Source organism: Podarcis liolepis, assembly GCF_965112155.1.
Source record: "Podarcis liolepis genome assembly, chromosome: 5".
In the NCBI taxonomy this organism is placed as follows: Eukaryota; Metazoa; Chordata; class Lepidosauria; order Squamata; family Lacertidae; genus Podarcis; species Podarcis liolepis.
The window spans coordinates 75248774-75262115 of NC_139556.1; the positions used below are offsets into that span (position 1 = coordinate 75248774).

The 13342-nt window shown below is 44.1% G+C and overlaps 1 protein-coding gene across 1 annotated transcript in view; it reads right to left on the reverse strand.

Moving 5' to 3' along the window:
• DNER (delta/notch like EGF repeat containing) overlaps positions 1-8473 on the reverse strand; it is a 110262-nt gene extending 101789 nt beyond the window's left edge. The window contains exon 1 of the mRNA XM_083503667.1: positions 8068-8473. Within this exon, the coding sequence (XP_083359793.1) occupies positions 8068-8331 (264 nt within the window). The 5' untranslated portion in view covers positions 8332-8473. The remainder of the gene's footprint in view (positions 1-8067) is intronic.
• Between the last annotated feature and the right edge of the window lie 4869 nt (positions 8474-13342).

A 13342-nucleotide genomic window follows, 5' to 3' on the forward strand; every position in this document is an offset into this window, starting at 1 on the left:
AATTTTATTAAGGTTTATAGAAAAAAATACAAAACTTAATATCGTTTCCCATTTTTAACCAAACCAAGATTTTTATCTATATACAATAAAAAGGGGGAGGGGGAGAGAGAGAGAGAGAGAGAGAGAGAGAGAGAGAGAGAGAGAAAGAAAAAGAAGAAAGAAAGAAAGAAAGAAAGAAAGAGTAGAAAAGAAGTTAAAAGAGAAAGATAGAAAAAATATTCAGAAAGTAAAGAACTTCCTATTCTTCATCTGTCTGCTATATTGCTATATAAAAACAATACTCACTTCATTCAATCCAACACCCAACAAAGCTACTTTCTATAAATAAACATTAACTTTAATCCTCAAATCCAGATATCGTTATTTCATTTTCTTCTTCACGCAAATATATATATATATATATATATGCAGGTTTTGGTGTCTTCGGGTGTCTTCCCGTGTAAGAGTTGGGGTGTCTAGGCGACGTTTCGACGAGGTCTCACTCGTTCCAGTAACAAGAAGCCGAAAGCACCAGCCTGAAGATGACGAGTGAGACCTCGTCGAAACGTCGCCTAGACACCCCAACTCTTACACGGGAAGACACCCGAAGACACCAAAACCTGCATTCCTGTACCCGTGAAAATCTACGAAAGCATATATATATATATATATATATATATATATATATATATATATATATGAGAGGTTTCCAGTCTTTAACGAATGTCAACAATGACTATTCTCTGATTAAACATGTTAATTTTGCCATCTCCACCAAGTCTGTTAGTTTCTATATACACACACACTAATTTCCATCCAAGCAAGCAAGAGGAATTATCCCAGGTCAGGAACACATTCCAGCCAAGCAAAAGCAAGGCATGGAGCATAGCCAGTGAGAAGTTGTGGCCGGTGGAGGGGCACATCCCAAGGGGCAGCATAGAGAGGCCTGTGTTCAGCCCCTGGGAACGAAGTTTCCCAAATATAAAGCCATCCATATGGCAGAAGGCAGAGTATTGCATATGAATGGAACACACAGAGTGGAGGGATGATGACTATAAACAGAACATGTTCCTATGAGTTGGTGAGTTAAAGGATACTGACAGAAAAGATGGAACAAGGATTTGATAATAGGTTTGGTTGGCACACATATTTATGGTATGACAAAACAAAAGTGCATAAAGGATTTGGAAACCACATATTCCGAAGATCTCTATATGAAATATGGGATAGGTATAAAAACCCTATTAGAACGTAAAACACCATGGTGGTTGTCACCTTTGGAAGCAATGGGTGTAAAAAAGATAAATATGAGTAAAAATTGGGCCATATATGAAAAGTTAGTAAGAGAAGAGGGAAATAATTGGAAAATTAAACCTTATGAAGAGGTAAAAGAATATGTAAATGATTGGTTGCACTATTGCCAAATTAATGAAATGTTTAAAGAAGATTTAAAGAAAAATGGATTTGGTTACACTAAGTCAAAATTTGAAATGGAAATATTAAATAACAAATTTAAAACATTGTGAAAAATGTATAAATTGCTGTTGGAATGGCATCTGAAAGATGAAGAGGCTAAGTCGGTTATGATACATTGAGCCAAAGACTCTGGTTATAATATACAGCTAAAAGACTGGGAGAAATTATTATGAAAGAAGGAACAAAATTTACTGCATGTAATGAAAATGATGTATAGATGGTATACTACAGCAGTAAAATTAGCTAAAATGTATAAAATAAGTAATAAATATTGGAAATGTAAGGAAAAGGAAGGCACTTTTGATCATCTGTGGTGGGAATGTAAGAAAGTGAAAGGCTTCTGGGAAATGATTTATAATGAGATGAAAAAGATGTTGAAATATACATTTATTAAAAAAACAGAAGCATTTTTACTTGGTATTGTAGGCACTGACATTAAAAGACAATATAAAAACTGTTTTTCTATGTGACAACTGCAGCAAGAGTATTATTGGCACAGAAATGGCTTCAGGATAGACAATGCTGAGCTAGGTGGACTTAGGTTCCTATGAGGAAATGTGAGAACTTGAAAGCAGGAGTCAGAAATGATCAAAACCCGAAAGCAGAAGAACACATTATGGGTGGCAATGAGAATAAAACAATTAAATATACAGTGCATTAAGTACATTGGGAGACCTCAAGCATCGTCCAAGCAGACTTCCACAATGGGACTTCCCATTCTTCTCACGAATGCTTCTCCCAGGTGCACAGGGCCTGTGTGGGAGGGAAGGGAAGAAGATCCATACTGCCAACAGAAATGCATTCCATGGGAAGGCAACCACAGCTGAATACTTAGCACATTACTGACAACATGAGAGATAACCAATGTTTCAGTTCTAACAGGAGAAAGAATTTAAATTTGAACCTGGAGTACCGTGTTTTGGTTGAAATCTTGGCAAATGGTTGGCAAAGTAAAACTTATTTTTAAAGTACATCTATGGTATATGAGTCTTATTCACAAACAGCGCAAGGCAGAACACACATTCCACTACAAAGTAATGGCATACCATCTGTCAGTAGAACATGGCACATAGAAGTGAATGAAACAGGAAACAGGGGCTGCCACATTTTGCAGCGGGGCATAAGAATGGTAATTCATGGTAGTACTTAAATCCATTAACTTGAAATATTATTGCCAAGATTCAGTGGCATGGAGTAAGTGGTTGGAGGACTGCAGCCTTAAAGACAAGTGCTGGTGACACAGAAAGCCATTCCAGGAATTCATTATTTCTGAAACAGAACAGGAGGCAAGTTCCTCAGTGTCTGTACCAATGCCAAACCACAGAAGGCAGAGAGGGTTTAAGCATTCAGCAAAACAAAGCTGAAGATGTCAATTAATTGCACAGCCTATTTCTATGCATAAAATCAAAACACAACTGATAAATCAGCTACACGAAAATGAATCTGAAAGTTTCAGTGATGGGTTTGAAATGAACCGCAACAGAATGATTATTTTTTTAATCAAGTTATTTCAAGAAATCAGAAATAGGAAAAAGCAACTCATTTTAATTTGGCAATAAACTACCATGGTCACCCAACTTAACACATTAAGACTGCTGTCCTATACACCATGAGTTGGAAAGGATGGTCTCAGGAAGGCTTCCATGCACAGCTGCCTGGCTGCTGTATATAATAATTGCTTTTTTGGATCATTTAGGGCCAATTCAAGCACAGCCTTTTCCCTCCAGGATACAGCCTTTACACTAAGGCTGCTCATCTCAACTGCACAGCAGCAGTTTTTTAAAAGCATTCCTCCTGAGGGAAATACGTGTAAATAATTGCACTGGAGTTTAAACTTATACAGTGGTACCTCAGTTTGAGAACAGTCTGGTTTAAAAACAATTTGGTTTACAAACTCCGCAAAACCGGAAAAAGTGTCCCGGTTTGAGAACTTTACCTCAGTCTAAGAACGGAATCCGAACGGTGGAAGGGCACCAGCGGCGGGAGGCCTCATTAGGGAAAGTGTGCCTCAGTTTAAGAATGGTCTTGGTTTAAGAACGGACTTCCGGAACGGATTAAGTTTGTAAACCGAGGTACCACTGTAATTTGGTACAGCAGGAAATGGTGGCTTTGTTCCTCACACATGTCACCATGTAACACATAGGTTTATGTTTATTTAATTATTCATTAAATTTCTATACCGCCCTTCATCCAAGGATCACAAGGCAGTTTACAACATAAAAATACAAAAATGTATAACAGAATAACAAACAAAAACAGTAACACACACACACACACACCTGCAAAGGACAGATTACTGGATTACTGGATTTGTCTTGATGGCACACAACTAAAAAAAAGGATACACTACCTAATACATGTACCCCAAAAAATGATGCGCAGCAACAAGTTGCATGGGTTTTCTTCTGCTCTAGACAGACACCAGTTGCCACAGCAACTGATTGCTTGCAACTTTTTAAAAAAGTCAGGCAAGATTAGCCATACTGGTAGAAAAGAGCTGCATACTTTTTAAATATTCTGAACACACTTTTAAGTTCATATATAGATGTCATTTTACTCTATTAAGAAAGGATCCTTGACGATGTGCTGAAGAGGGTGTAACGCAGTTGGTATGACATTCCATAAGTGGTGGCTATGTGAACACGTGCAGCCATTCTGGGAGAAAGCATTTATAGAAATAAGCAGTATTACAAACTAGCAGGTACACTGTAATCCAAGTCTGGGTTTAAAGGCAATATTCAAAGAAGACCAGTTCACTTTGCAATACAAGGAACTTACTACTTTTCTTTCAGTGGCAGCACGACGCCCAACATGGCACACAGAATTGGAAAGGACTTGAACATCTACAAGTCACATGATGGAGACAGACTGTATGGACAATTGCTATATCAAAAAAACTGACAAAAAGGGTGCACACCTTGGAATAGCACACATGATGCGAATGACTTTGTTGAAATATATGGTAGCTGTTCATAAGATTTTCTAACAAACATTCCAGCAACTAGCATCCACAGAGTTCACAAACACGGTTGTGGGAGGACATAATAAATTTATCATCTGTCCCAGAAAGGAGTGGGGAGGTGCAAAGAAGAACTTTGTGTTGTGATTATAATTTGTTGAAAATCAATAACAATCTCTATTAAAATATTTATATATTGAATGCATCTACTGTGTCATCGTTCTTGTTTCTCCTTCCAACAGTGCTGTAAAATGCATCCAAATTTGTTATACACTGTGGCTATTTTAACAATCCTACTGCAGAGTGTTTAGCTTTAGATACCAAATTTTTAGATGAAATTGCCTCAATTCCCAATCAGATACAATTCTTGTGATACTATTACAGATATTACATATTACACATATTGGGGTGGGACGAGAGAGATGTGCATTTAAGCATTTATCTGTCCTAGAGATGCCATCTAACTATTGCAATGTGGTTGTAATTCCTATATTGGAGTTTCCATCTTCTTCTAAATAAAAATTTGTCATTATTTCTGCTGTCCCATCAATACCTTCAAAAGTAAACTATCCTGATGACTGAATCATGGATTTACATCTTACCAGTTATGGACAAACTTAGCCTGAGCAAACAAAAGCTGTCTGATATGTTTCTACACACACACCCACACACCCCATAACAACTTATTGGATCCTATACAGCCAAAGTTAAAAGCATTTAAGAGAGATCTACAGGCAAAAGCATTACTTATGCTGTTGAAATAGGTGAGCATCTGAATACCATGTTCCATCTACATGGTGATGTTTATCCAAGCACTTCTGAATAGGCTACATGCATCTTTGGAAGCAAGTGGGGAAATGCAGCCATACTATGGCCACCAACTGACTAGCTGCTGCAATCCATTGATTAGGGTCTCTGGTTTCAATGGGAAGATTCCAATATATTTTTATGCTTAACTCAGATTCATAAGCACTCGTGACTTTATTAACCTGAAAATCCTTTCTGGCCCCTTACAGACATTCCTGAAAGCAATGCCTCTTTCTCCAGACCAGGAAGAGCCCACCCACAAGGCAAAGCGAGGTAATTGCCTCAGGTAGCAGGATCCACCGGGGCAACAGATCAGGCCTCCAAGAAATGAATCACCCACTGCTACCGCCTCTGCAGTGGGGCACGGACAGCTATGGCACAATCCTTGGAGGCCAGATATGCTTCCCCATGGCAGCTCCACAATGCTGCCGCTACAGTGGCCTCTTGGCTAATAGGAGATGCTGCTTGTCTCCGGGGAGAGACCATCAGCAGTACCTCCTATTCACCAAGAGGCTGCTGTGGAATGAAACCTCTAGAGACCTCTTGGTGAATAGCAGGCACTGCTGGTCTTTTCCCAACACTAGAGGATGCCCTCTGGAGTCTCTTGAGCTCTGTACCCACCTGGCATGATTCAGGGCAGACCCCTTTCCCCGCAGTGATGGACTTTGATCCCCACTTCAACTGTCAGGTAAGGTTGCTTTGATTCCCACCCCGTTCTCATTGTAGATCTTCACTCATCCCTTCTTCCCAGTTCACCTCCAGTGCCGAAATGTTTTGGGCCAGCCGTGCTCCAGGCCTTTGCAAATCAGCATTAGGCTGTTCTGGCATTTAGAAGAACAATTTATCTGTGTCACACATATTACAGTATATAGCCATCAGCAGGCAGCACCAACCACACTGGTCTCTCTCTCTCTCTCTCTCTCTCTCTCTCTCCTAGCACACAAGACACCCTGTGAACAGTCAAACTCTTGTTAATGAGACTGCTAAGCTAGATTAAAAAAAACAACAATATTCCAGTTAATTCACTTAAATCTAATTGATTTGACACAATGTGGTGGACTCGCATGGCTGAAAGGAGGCAAGAGATGCTCTATAAAACAAAACGCATAACTTTCTTTCAGTCTCTCTCAAGAATTATTCCCTAATAAGTTCAATAAGCAATATCTGTGTTGCAGGGGGTTGTTTGTTTTAAATATCCAACGCTTTCGTCCTCCCTGGATCCACAGATGCTACAGCTTTGGTGCTGGTGTGTTTCTTTTAACAATATATATATATAGGAGAAAGCGTATCATGGCACCTGACTCAGGATAATCCTTCATGTATCAGATGAAGTGGAAGCATGTAACATAATAAATTAGTTGGTTTTTATTGTGTCACAAGACACTCTTGATCTTTTTACTGCAACAGCTACCCCTCTGGAAAAAGAAAAGAAAGGTCACAGACCCTTCTGCCGTTCATCCTAAAATGAAGAAGAAAAAAATGCAGAAAAAATTGCCCTCTCCATAATAGTCCAAGCATGTTTTAAACAGAGCTCAGTGAATCTTTCCAAGTAAGTATGAACAGGACTGAAGCTTCCACCGATTGTATCCAATGAAACCAAACCAAACTGACATTTTCATTTCTTTTCTCCCCCCATGGAAGGGATGCAAGTACACCATTTTTAAGTCAACATAGTAATAATCTTTTTTCCCCACCAAAGTGGAAAAGATTAAAAGCTGTATATTAAAAATAAAAAATAAAAACCAGAGCAAATGGGGATTATTAGTAAAGCCTTTCAAAGCAGTTTTCAGCCTTCATTGTATTCTTCATAAATAAGAAATTGATTTTTTAAAAAACACAGCTGCTCAAGTTATATTTTACCAACCCATTACGTAGTCAAACCACAAAACGACTTGAAGTCTAAGAACAAACCCTGATCTTGACAATAGTGGCAAAAAAACCCACTAGTATATTAAGCACAGGGGCAGCATCTGTAAATAAAAGTACCGAAATTGTTCTCCAAAAGAAGGGGAGGCGGGCGAGAGAAAGCAACACTAAAATATTCAGATTTAACCTTGAGCACAGCAAAAACATCGCTCTGGTTTAAGTCAACCAACAGTTAGCAGAATGCTTGAAAGGTTCACCCAACGAGACCTACGATTGTGACAACCACAAAAACCCATCATCCATCACTGAAGGGGAAAACCAAGTTCAGCTTTACCGAGCCTAATAACCTACACGCGAAAGCCATGGGGGGCGCACCTCCTCAAGGTGCCCATCATGCCCTTCGTCGTGAGCCCTCGAGCATTTTGCCCTCGTTCCCGGCGCCGCCACCCGCATCCGCAGTGACGAAGAGGCGCACGGAGCCCCAGCCGTCTGGTCTGCCCGTGTGCACGCAGACAAGATGCCCGAGGACCCCTCTCGCTACTAGAGAGGGCTGGGGAGAAACGGCCCGGGGCATCGAGGCAGTTGCTTAAAGCCAAATCGACATGGAAATTGGGAGTGAGGGGAGGTCAGGGAGGAGATCTGCATGGAGGGGCTTAATAAGGCAACCAGACGTGACTGCACGAATCAGATGGGAGAGGGAGAGAAGGAGATCTCTCCTCCAGCGAGTGCTAAGAGGGGAAATTGCACAGAGATAAGAGGGGAGGAGGAGGGGATCCGGCGAATCCACAAGCAGATGGAAACCCAGGGAAACGGGTGGGAGAAGGGAGGGCGAGAGATGAGACGGGCGGAAAGAGCAGGCAAGATCGCGAGGGGGGTAAGGAGACATGGCAGCCGGAGACTCGCCAGGCAGGGCGCTTCCAAAGGGCTCGGACAGGCGGCCAGCAAGGCGCAGACGAGGCACGTCTCCGCGCCGGGCTTACCTGGCAGTCGCTGCCGGTAACCCCCGGCGGGCAGGCGCAGCTATAGGCAGGCTGAGGCGAGAGGAAAAGCAGCGGCAGGCGGTGAGGCACGGCGGGCAGCTTCGCCAGCGCCGAGGAGCAGGTGCCGTTGTTCCGGCAGGGCTGGCTGAGGCAGGGGTCGGCGGGGCTGTCGAGGGGCGCGGCGGCGGCGGTCGGCCCGGCGAGACAGGCGCGGCGCTGGGCCAGGCTGAGGAGCAGCAGGAGGAGCGGGGCGGCGCGGGGCATGGTGGCGGCTCCCGGGGGCTCCCGGGGCGAAGGCGAGAAGAGAGCGCGGCTCTCGGTCCTCCGGCTCCCGGCGAGAAGAAGTCGAGGCGCAGGAGACGCTTCAGCTGCTGCCCGGCTCTGGCAACGCGCGGGCGGAGACTGGGGAGGGAGTGGCCGGCATGGAGAAGCGGCGGCGCCGGCAGCCGGAAGAGGGCGCTCCCGCCGAGCCGAGCGCAGCGCCGCCAAGAGCGCACTGGCGCTAAGAGGGGCGCAGGGCGGGGACGCGCGCGCGCGCGCGCCCACGGGCAAGCTGGGTCCTTGGTGGGAGAGTTCACCTCCTGGGCGCCATTACGCCACTGAGGGGTAATAGGACGACAAGGGCCAGCTGGGCAGGATTCAAATCCTCAGCCTGCTTGTTGGGTGACCTTGGAGCCAGAGTCCACCTCACAGGGTGGTTGTGACGATGGGGTAGGGCGGGAACGAGGAAAACCCATGTAAGCTGTTTTGAGCTCTGTGGAGGGAGAGCAGAATAATGAACAACAACAACAACAACTCCTCTCCATGAGTACGAGAGTGTGATTTGCAAGACAGGCTCCATTCCTTCTGGCTGTCCTTGGCTGCGGTTCCTCTTTCGTCGAAAGTGCGAGGAGCTCTGTGGGCCTCGTGGGCTTGAGGTTGGCGCACGAAGGAACCAGCTGGTGCTCCTAGAGAAGAGGCAGGAAAGGGGGCGCCCGGAGGCTTCTTCCTGAGGACATCCGGCGCCTGATTCTGAGTTGCAGCCCGTCCTAAAGCTGCCGTGAAACATGCAAACACACGCGTGGACGTTTCCCTGTCCCTTAACAGCAGCGGGATTTATGCCTCACAGAATATGGTGCCCTTGTCCCCAGTGAATTTGAAAAGGTGTGACTGGTTCCCGTTCTCAATCAGTCAGGGTTTAAGAAAGAAAACGTACCACACTTCAGTTCTCAGACCGTGGATCGTTCTGTAGCTAAAAAGTCGACACCATACCCCTTTGAAAGGAAAGTTGTTGCGGGGTTTGGGGGACCTCAGTGATTTGCAGAAGTACATCATAATCTCCCTTCGGGGGGAGTGGAGATGGACCCTCAAACAGATTGCAGAAGATTAGTTATGCTCAGTGAACAGAATGCTGACTGTTGTGGGGGATGAAGTTAATTCGAGGCGCAACTATTGCTGGTTGAAAACTGGAGTGTCTTGAAAAGGAGTGTGGCCGGCTGGAACCCCAATCAGAATGCATTCCACACGCCATCGTTTTGACCCACTTGTTATCTGTGTAATCGCCAGTTGCCAACACTATGTCTCCAAGGCTGTGGCAGCGAAGGCCAAACACTTCTGCTGCCTCACAGGTAGAAGTGGTGGATCATCCTGCGATTGGTGGGGCCCTAATGAGCCAGCAAAAGCACAAATGCACACATGTATCATTTTGCACTAAACCTGGCACAAGAACAAACCTACATAAGGTAGCATGTACCCACAGCTGCTGCTTTGCTTGTGGAAACAACATCTGCGATGGTGATGGGGAGGAGAACTTAGGCAGGAGGAGAGTTGGCGACCTCCCCAGCCAGCATTCATTCTGCCACTGTGAAAGGAGGGCTGGCGCTGTTTCTCCAGATCAAATATTGGCCTCTGCTCAGCAGGACGGAGAAACTGGCGGTAAGTGGGTGATGGAAATAGATGGTGAAAACTGGAGTAGTTGACATGGTAGGTGGCATGGAAGAGAGGTCAGCCCTCTGCAAAATGTAATGAGCATTTAAGTATTTATAGGGGGGAGCTGTAGCTCAATGGTAGACCACCTGCCTGGCAATCTGGAAGGCCCCAGATTTAATCTGTAGCCTAAATAATTAGGTAGCAGGTGCTGGTCAAGACCTCTGCCTGAAATTTTGGTGAACCACTACTGGTTAGACAATACTGAGTGCAGTGATCTAAGGCAGCTTCATATTGCCAGCTCTTATATAAAATAGCAACTTCCCTGTATTGTGTGTGACGGCAACTGAAAGTGTTGCCTGAATTAAGCCAAACTGATTGCTCAGATTGAATTTGTTACTAGACTAATCACAGTCTAGTCTAATCAAGTTGATGTGAAGGGCAATGCGTTTTTCCATTACAGTACTTCTCAAAGTCTTCCAGTCCTTGTATGCCGAGTTTTCATGTTATACACTTGGTGCCACACTGACTCCCTCTACTGGCCTTACAGTTCATATTATTATTAGTAGTAATAATAATAGTAGTAGTAGTATTTATTTTGTTCTTTGCCTGCCCGTCACCAGAAGGTCCCAGGGCAGCTTACAGAGTATAAAAAGCAATGCAATTAAACACTTAAAAAGTATCCTACCCATAATTCCAAAATAATAATTCCATACAAAATATTACAGGGAGGCAGAAAAATCAAGTTACTCAGTTTTCAACTTTGTATTCACATGCCCATGAACCCCAAGCCTCTTCCTCTGTGCTATTGAACACCATCACAATTTCTGGCAATTCCCATTTCTCTTAACAGCATTCACCATCAGAACAATGTTGCTTTCTTTTTTCATCTAGAGAAGGAAAGCAGAGAGGGAGAGAGAGGGAGAGAGAGAGAGGCTTGCCAAAACCACATTATCACTCCATGGCAAAAGTGAAATCTGAATCCAGGTCCAGACTTCCCCAATCCAGGTTCTCTGTCCACTAAACCACGTTTGATGGGAAGGAGAATTGTTCTCCCCTGTCTTCCCAGGCTCTGGAAGACACATTTGTTTATGCACAGGGGAACCCCAAGCAATCACAAACACCCAATTGTGCTTTCACACACATGCTTCTAATAAATATATTAATTTGTGGGTACGAATCAATATGAGCAATAGAAGATATATTGGGATATACTGGTAGATCTCTGAGTGATTTGCAGTAGATCTTGCCTCCCAACCCTTTGACAACAGTAGCTACAAAAAAAGGGATGAATTCCTCCCCCTTCTAAATTTGTCTGTTTATTCATTCGTTGATTAAATGTATATGTCACCCTTCTTCCCAAAGGAGCCCTGGGCTGCATGAAATTAATAAAATTTAGGAGGAAAATCAGGACTGGATTTGTGTGCGACAGGACTATGAATTCAGTTCTGATGCTGAAAACAAATTCCTGGGCTGTGCATATGCTCAGAGGCACCCTATTCTTTAACTCTTAGAGCAGGTCCCTGCTCACATGCTAGCCACTATTTTGCAGCTCACTCTGCTTTTAGAGTTCTGGTTCTAGTAACGTAAAAATAAAAATTAAGTCGATCCGTCCAGCCTTCCTCTGCAGCAGTGTCAGGCAGACTTCAGGCTTGCCTGATCTACTTTATTTTTTAGTAGGCGATAAATGAACTCAACAAAACCCTCAGGGGAACAAATCCTCTATTTGTCATGAATTGCTATTGCACAGCCCTCAGCAGGCCAGTGTGATGCATTACAGACTAAGAGTCCACATGAAACTATGCCTTCACAACTATTACAGAGTTACTGGTTTAAAAAGGCATAGTGGGAACAGGACACCAGTCATCTTCTCAAACTTTTCTATATAGAGACTATTGCGTGTCCTTGAAAGCTATATGGCAGCCGTAACCTTGAAACATGGAACCGCGTCTCACTGCAAGGAAAGTGTGTATTGAATTTCTGCCTGCATTGTTTATCAAGAAGTAAATATGATCTGAACATACCTCCAATCTGTAATATTACAGGTGAGCATACATGTGTCATTTCAAGATGTGAAGGAGCACTTCACAGAAAGCCCATGTGATGTAGTGGTTAAAGTGTTGGACCTAGGACCTGGGTTCAAAACACTCCCCGGGCGACTTTGGACTATTGATCCACGTAACAAACATCACAGGGTCATTGTGAAGTTAAATTGGGGAGAAGAACCCTGTATGACATATGATCTCCTAGTAGAAAAAATGGGATGTAACATAGCTGTAACTTCCAGTCCCAGAAAACAATTTCAGCTGTGTCCCTTCACTTCCTATAATTGTCTCATCTTTCTTTGAAAGGTGGGCACTAGATGTTATCTAGTGAGTATGGATGTAGCCTGAATGCCTCAATTCTCTTAAGCAAGAGGGCTTTGAACAAAATGTTCTGCATCGCTTGAACAGCAACCTTATGCCCACTTACTAGCACGTAAGCCCCATTGAACTTAGTGGAACTTAAAGGTAAAGGTACCCCTGACCATTAGGTCCAGTCGTGGACGACTCTGGGATTGCGGCGCTCATCTCGCTCTATAGGCTGAGGGAGCTGGTGTTTGTTCACAGACAGCTTCCAGGTCATGTGGCCAGCATAATTAAGCTGCTTCTGGCGAACCAGAGCAGTGCAGGGAAACGCCGTTTACCTTGCCACCGGAGCGGTACCTATTTATCTACTTGCACTTTGACGTGCTTTCGAGCTGCTAGATTGGCAGTAGTTGGGACCGAGCAACGGGAGCTCACCCCGTCGCGGAGATTTGAACCACCAACCTTCTGATCAGCCAGCCCTAGGCTCTGTGTTTTAACCCACAGCGCCACCCGCGTCCCATTTTAGTGGAACTTACTTCTGAGTAAACATGAATATAACTGCAATGCATGAAGTCATCATTCCAGGAGGAAATTTGTTTTGCACCTGATAATCAAGGCTGTTTCACAAAGGAAACACACACACACACACACACACACACACACACACACACACACAACATGAATTAACACCTACACTGGCTAGAATGTACAGTCGGTTTACATCTATCTGCTGTTTTCTGTCCCGCATTAATAGCATTCACAAACAGCTCATTTCAGGCTAAGGTCTGGATTCAAAAGTTTGCATGATGAGCCTCTTGCACAAGCACCAGGCCTTTTCAGCCCCATCACCATCCCACAACCAACAGAAATGTTGAATATTGAGGAGGGCTCAAGGGGCAGAGTGGGATGGAGTAACTAGAAAGAGTCACAGAAATGTGAGTAGCCGTAACACCTTCTTACTCTGCCTCACTGTCTTCCCAGCTTGGGAAGAGTGAAAGAGCTACACCTCCCCACCCTCCGTC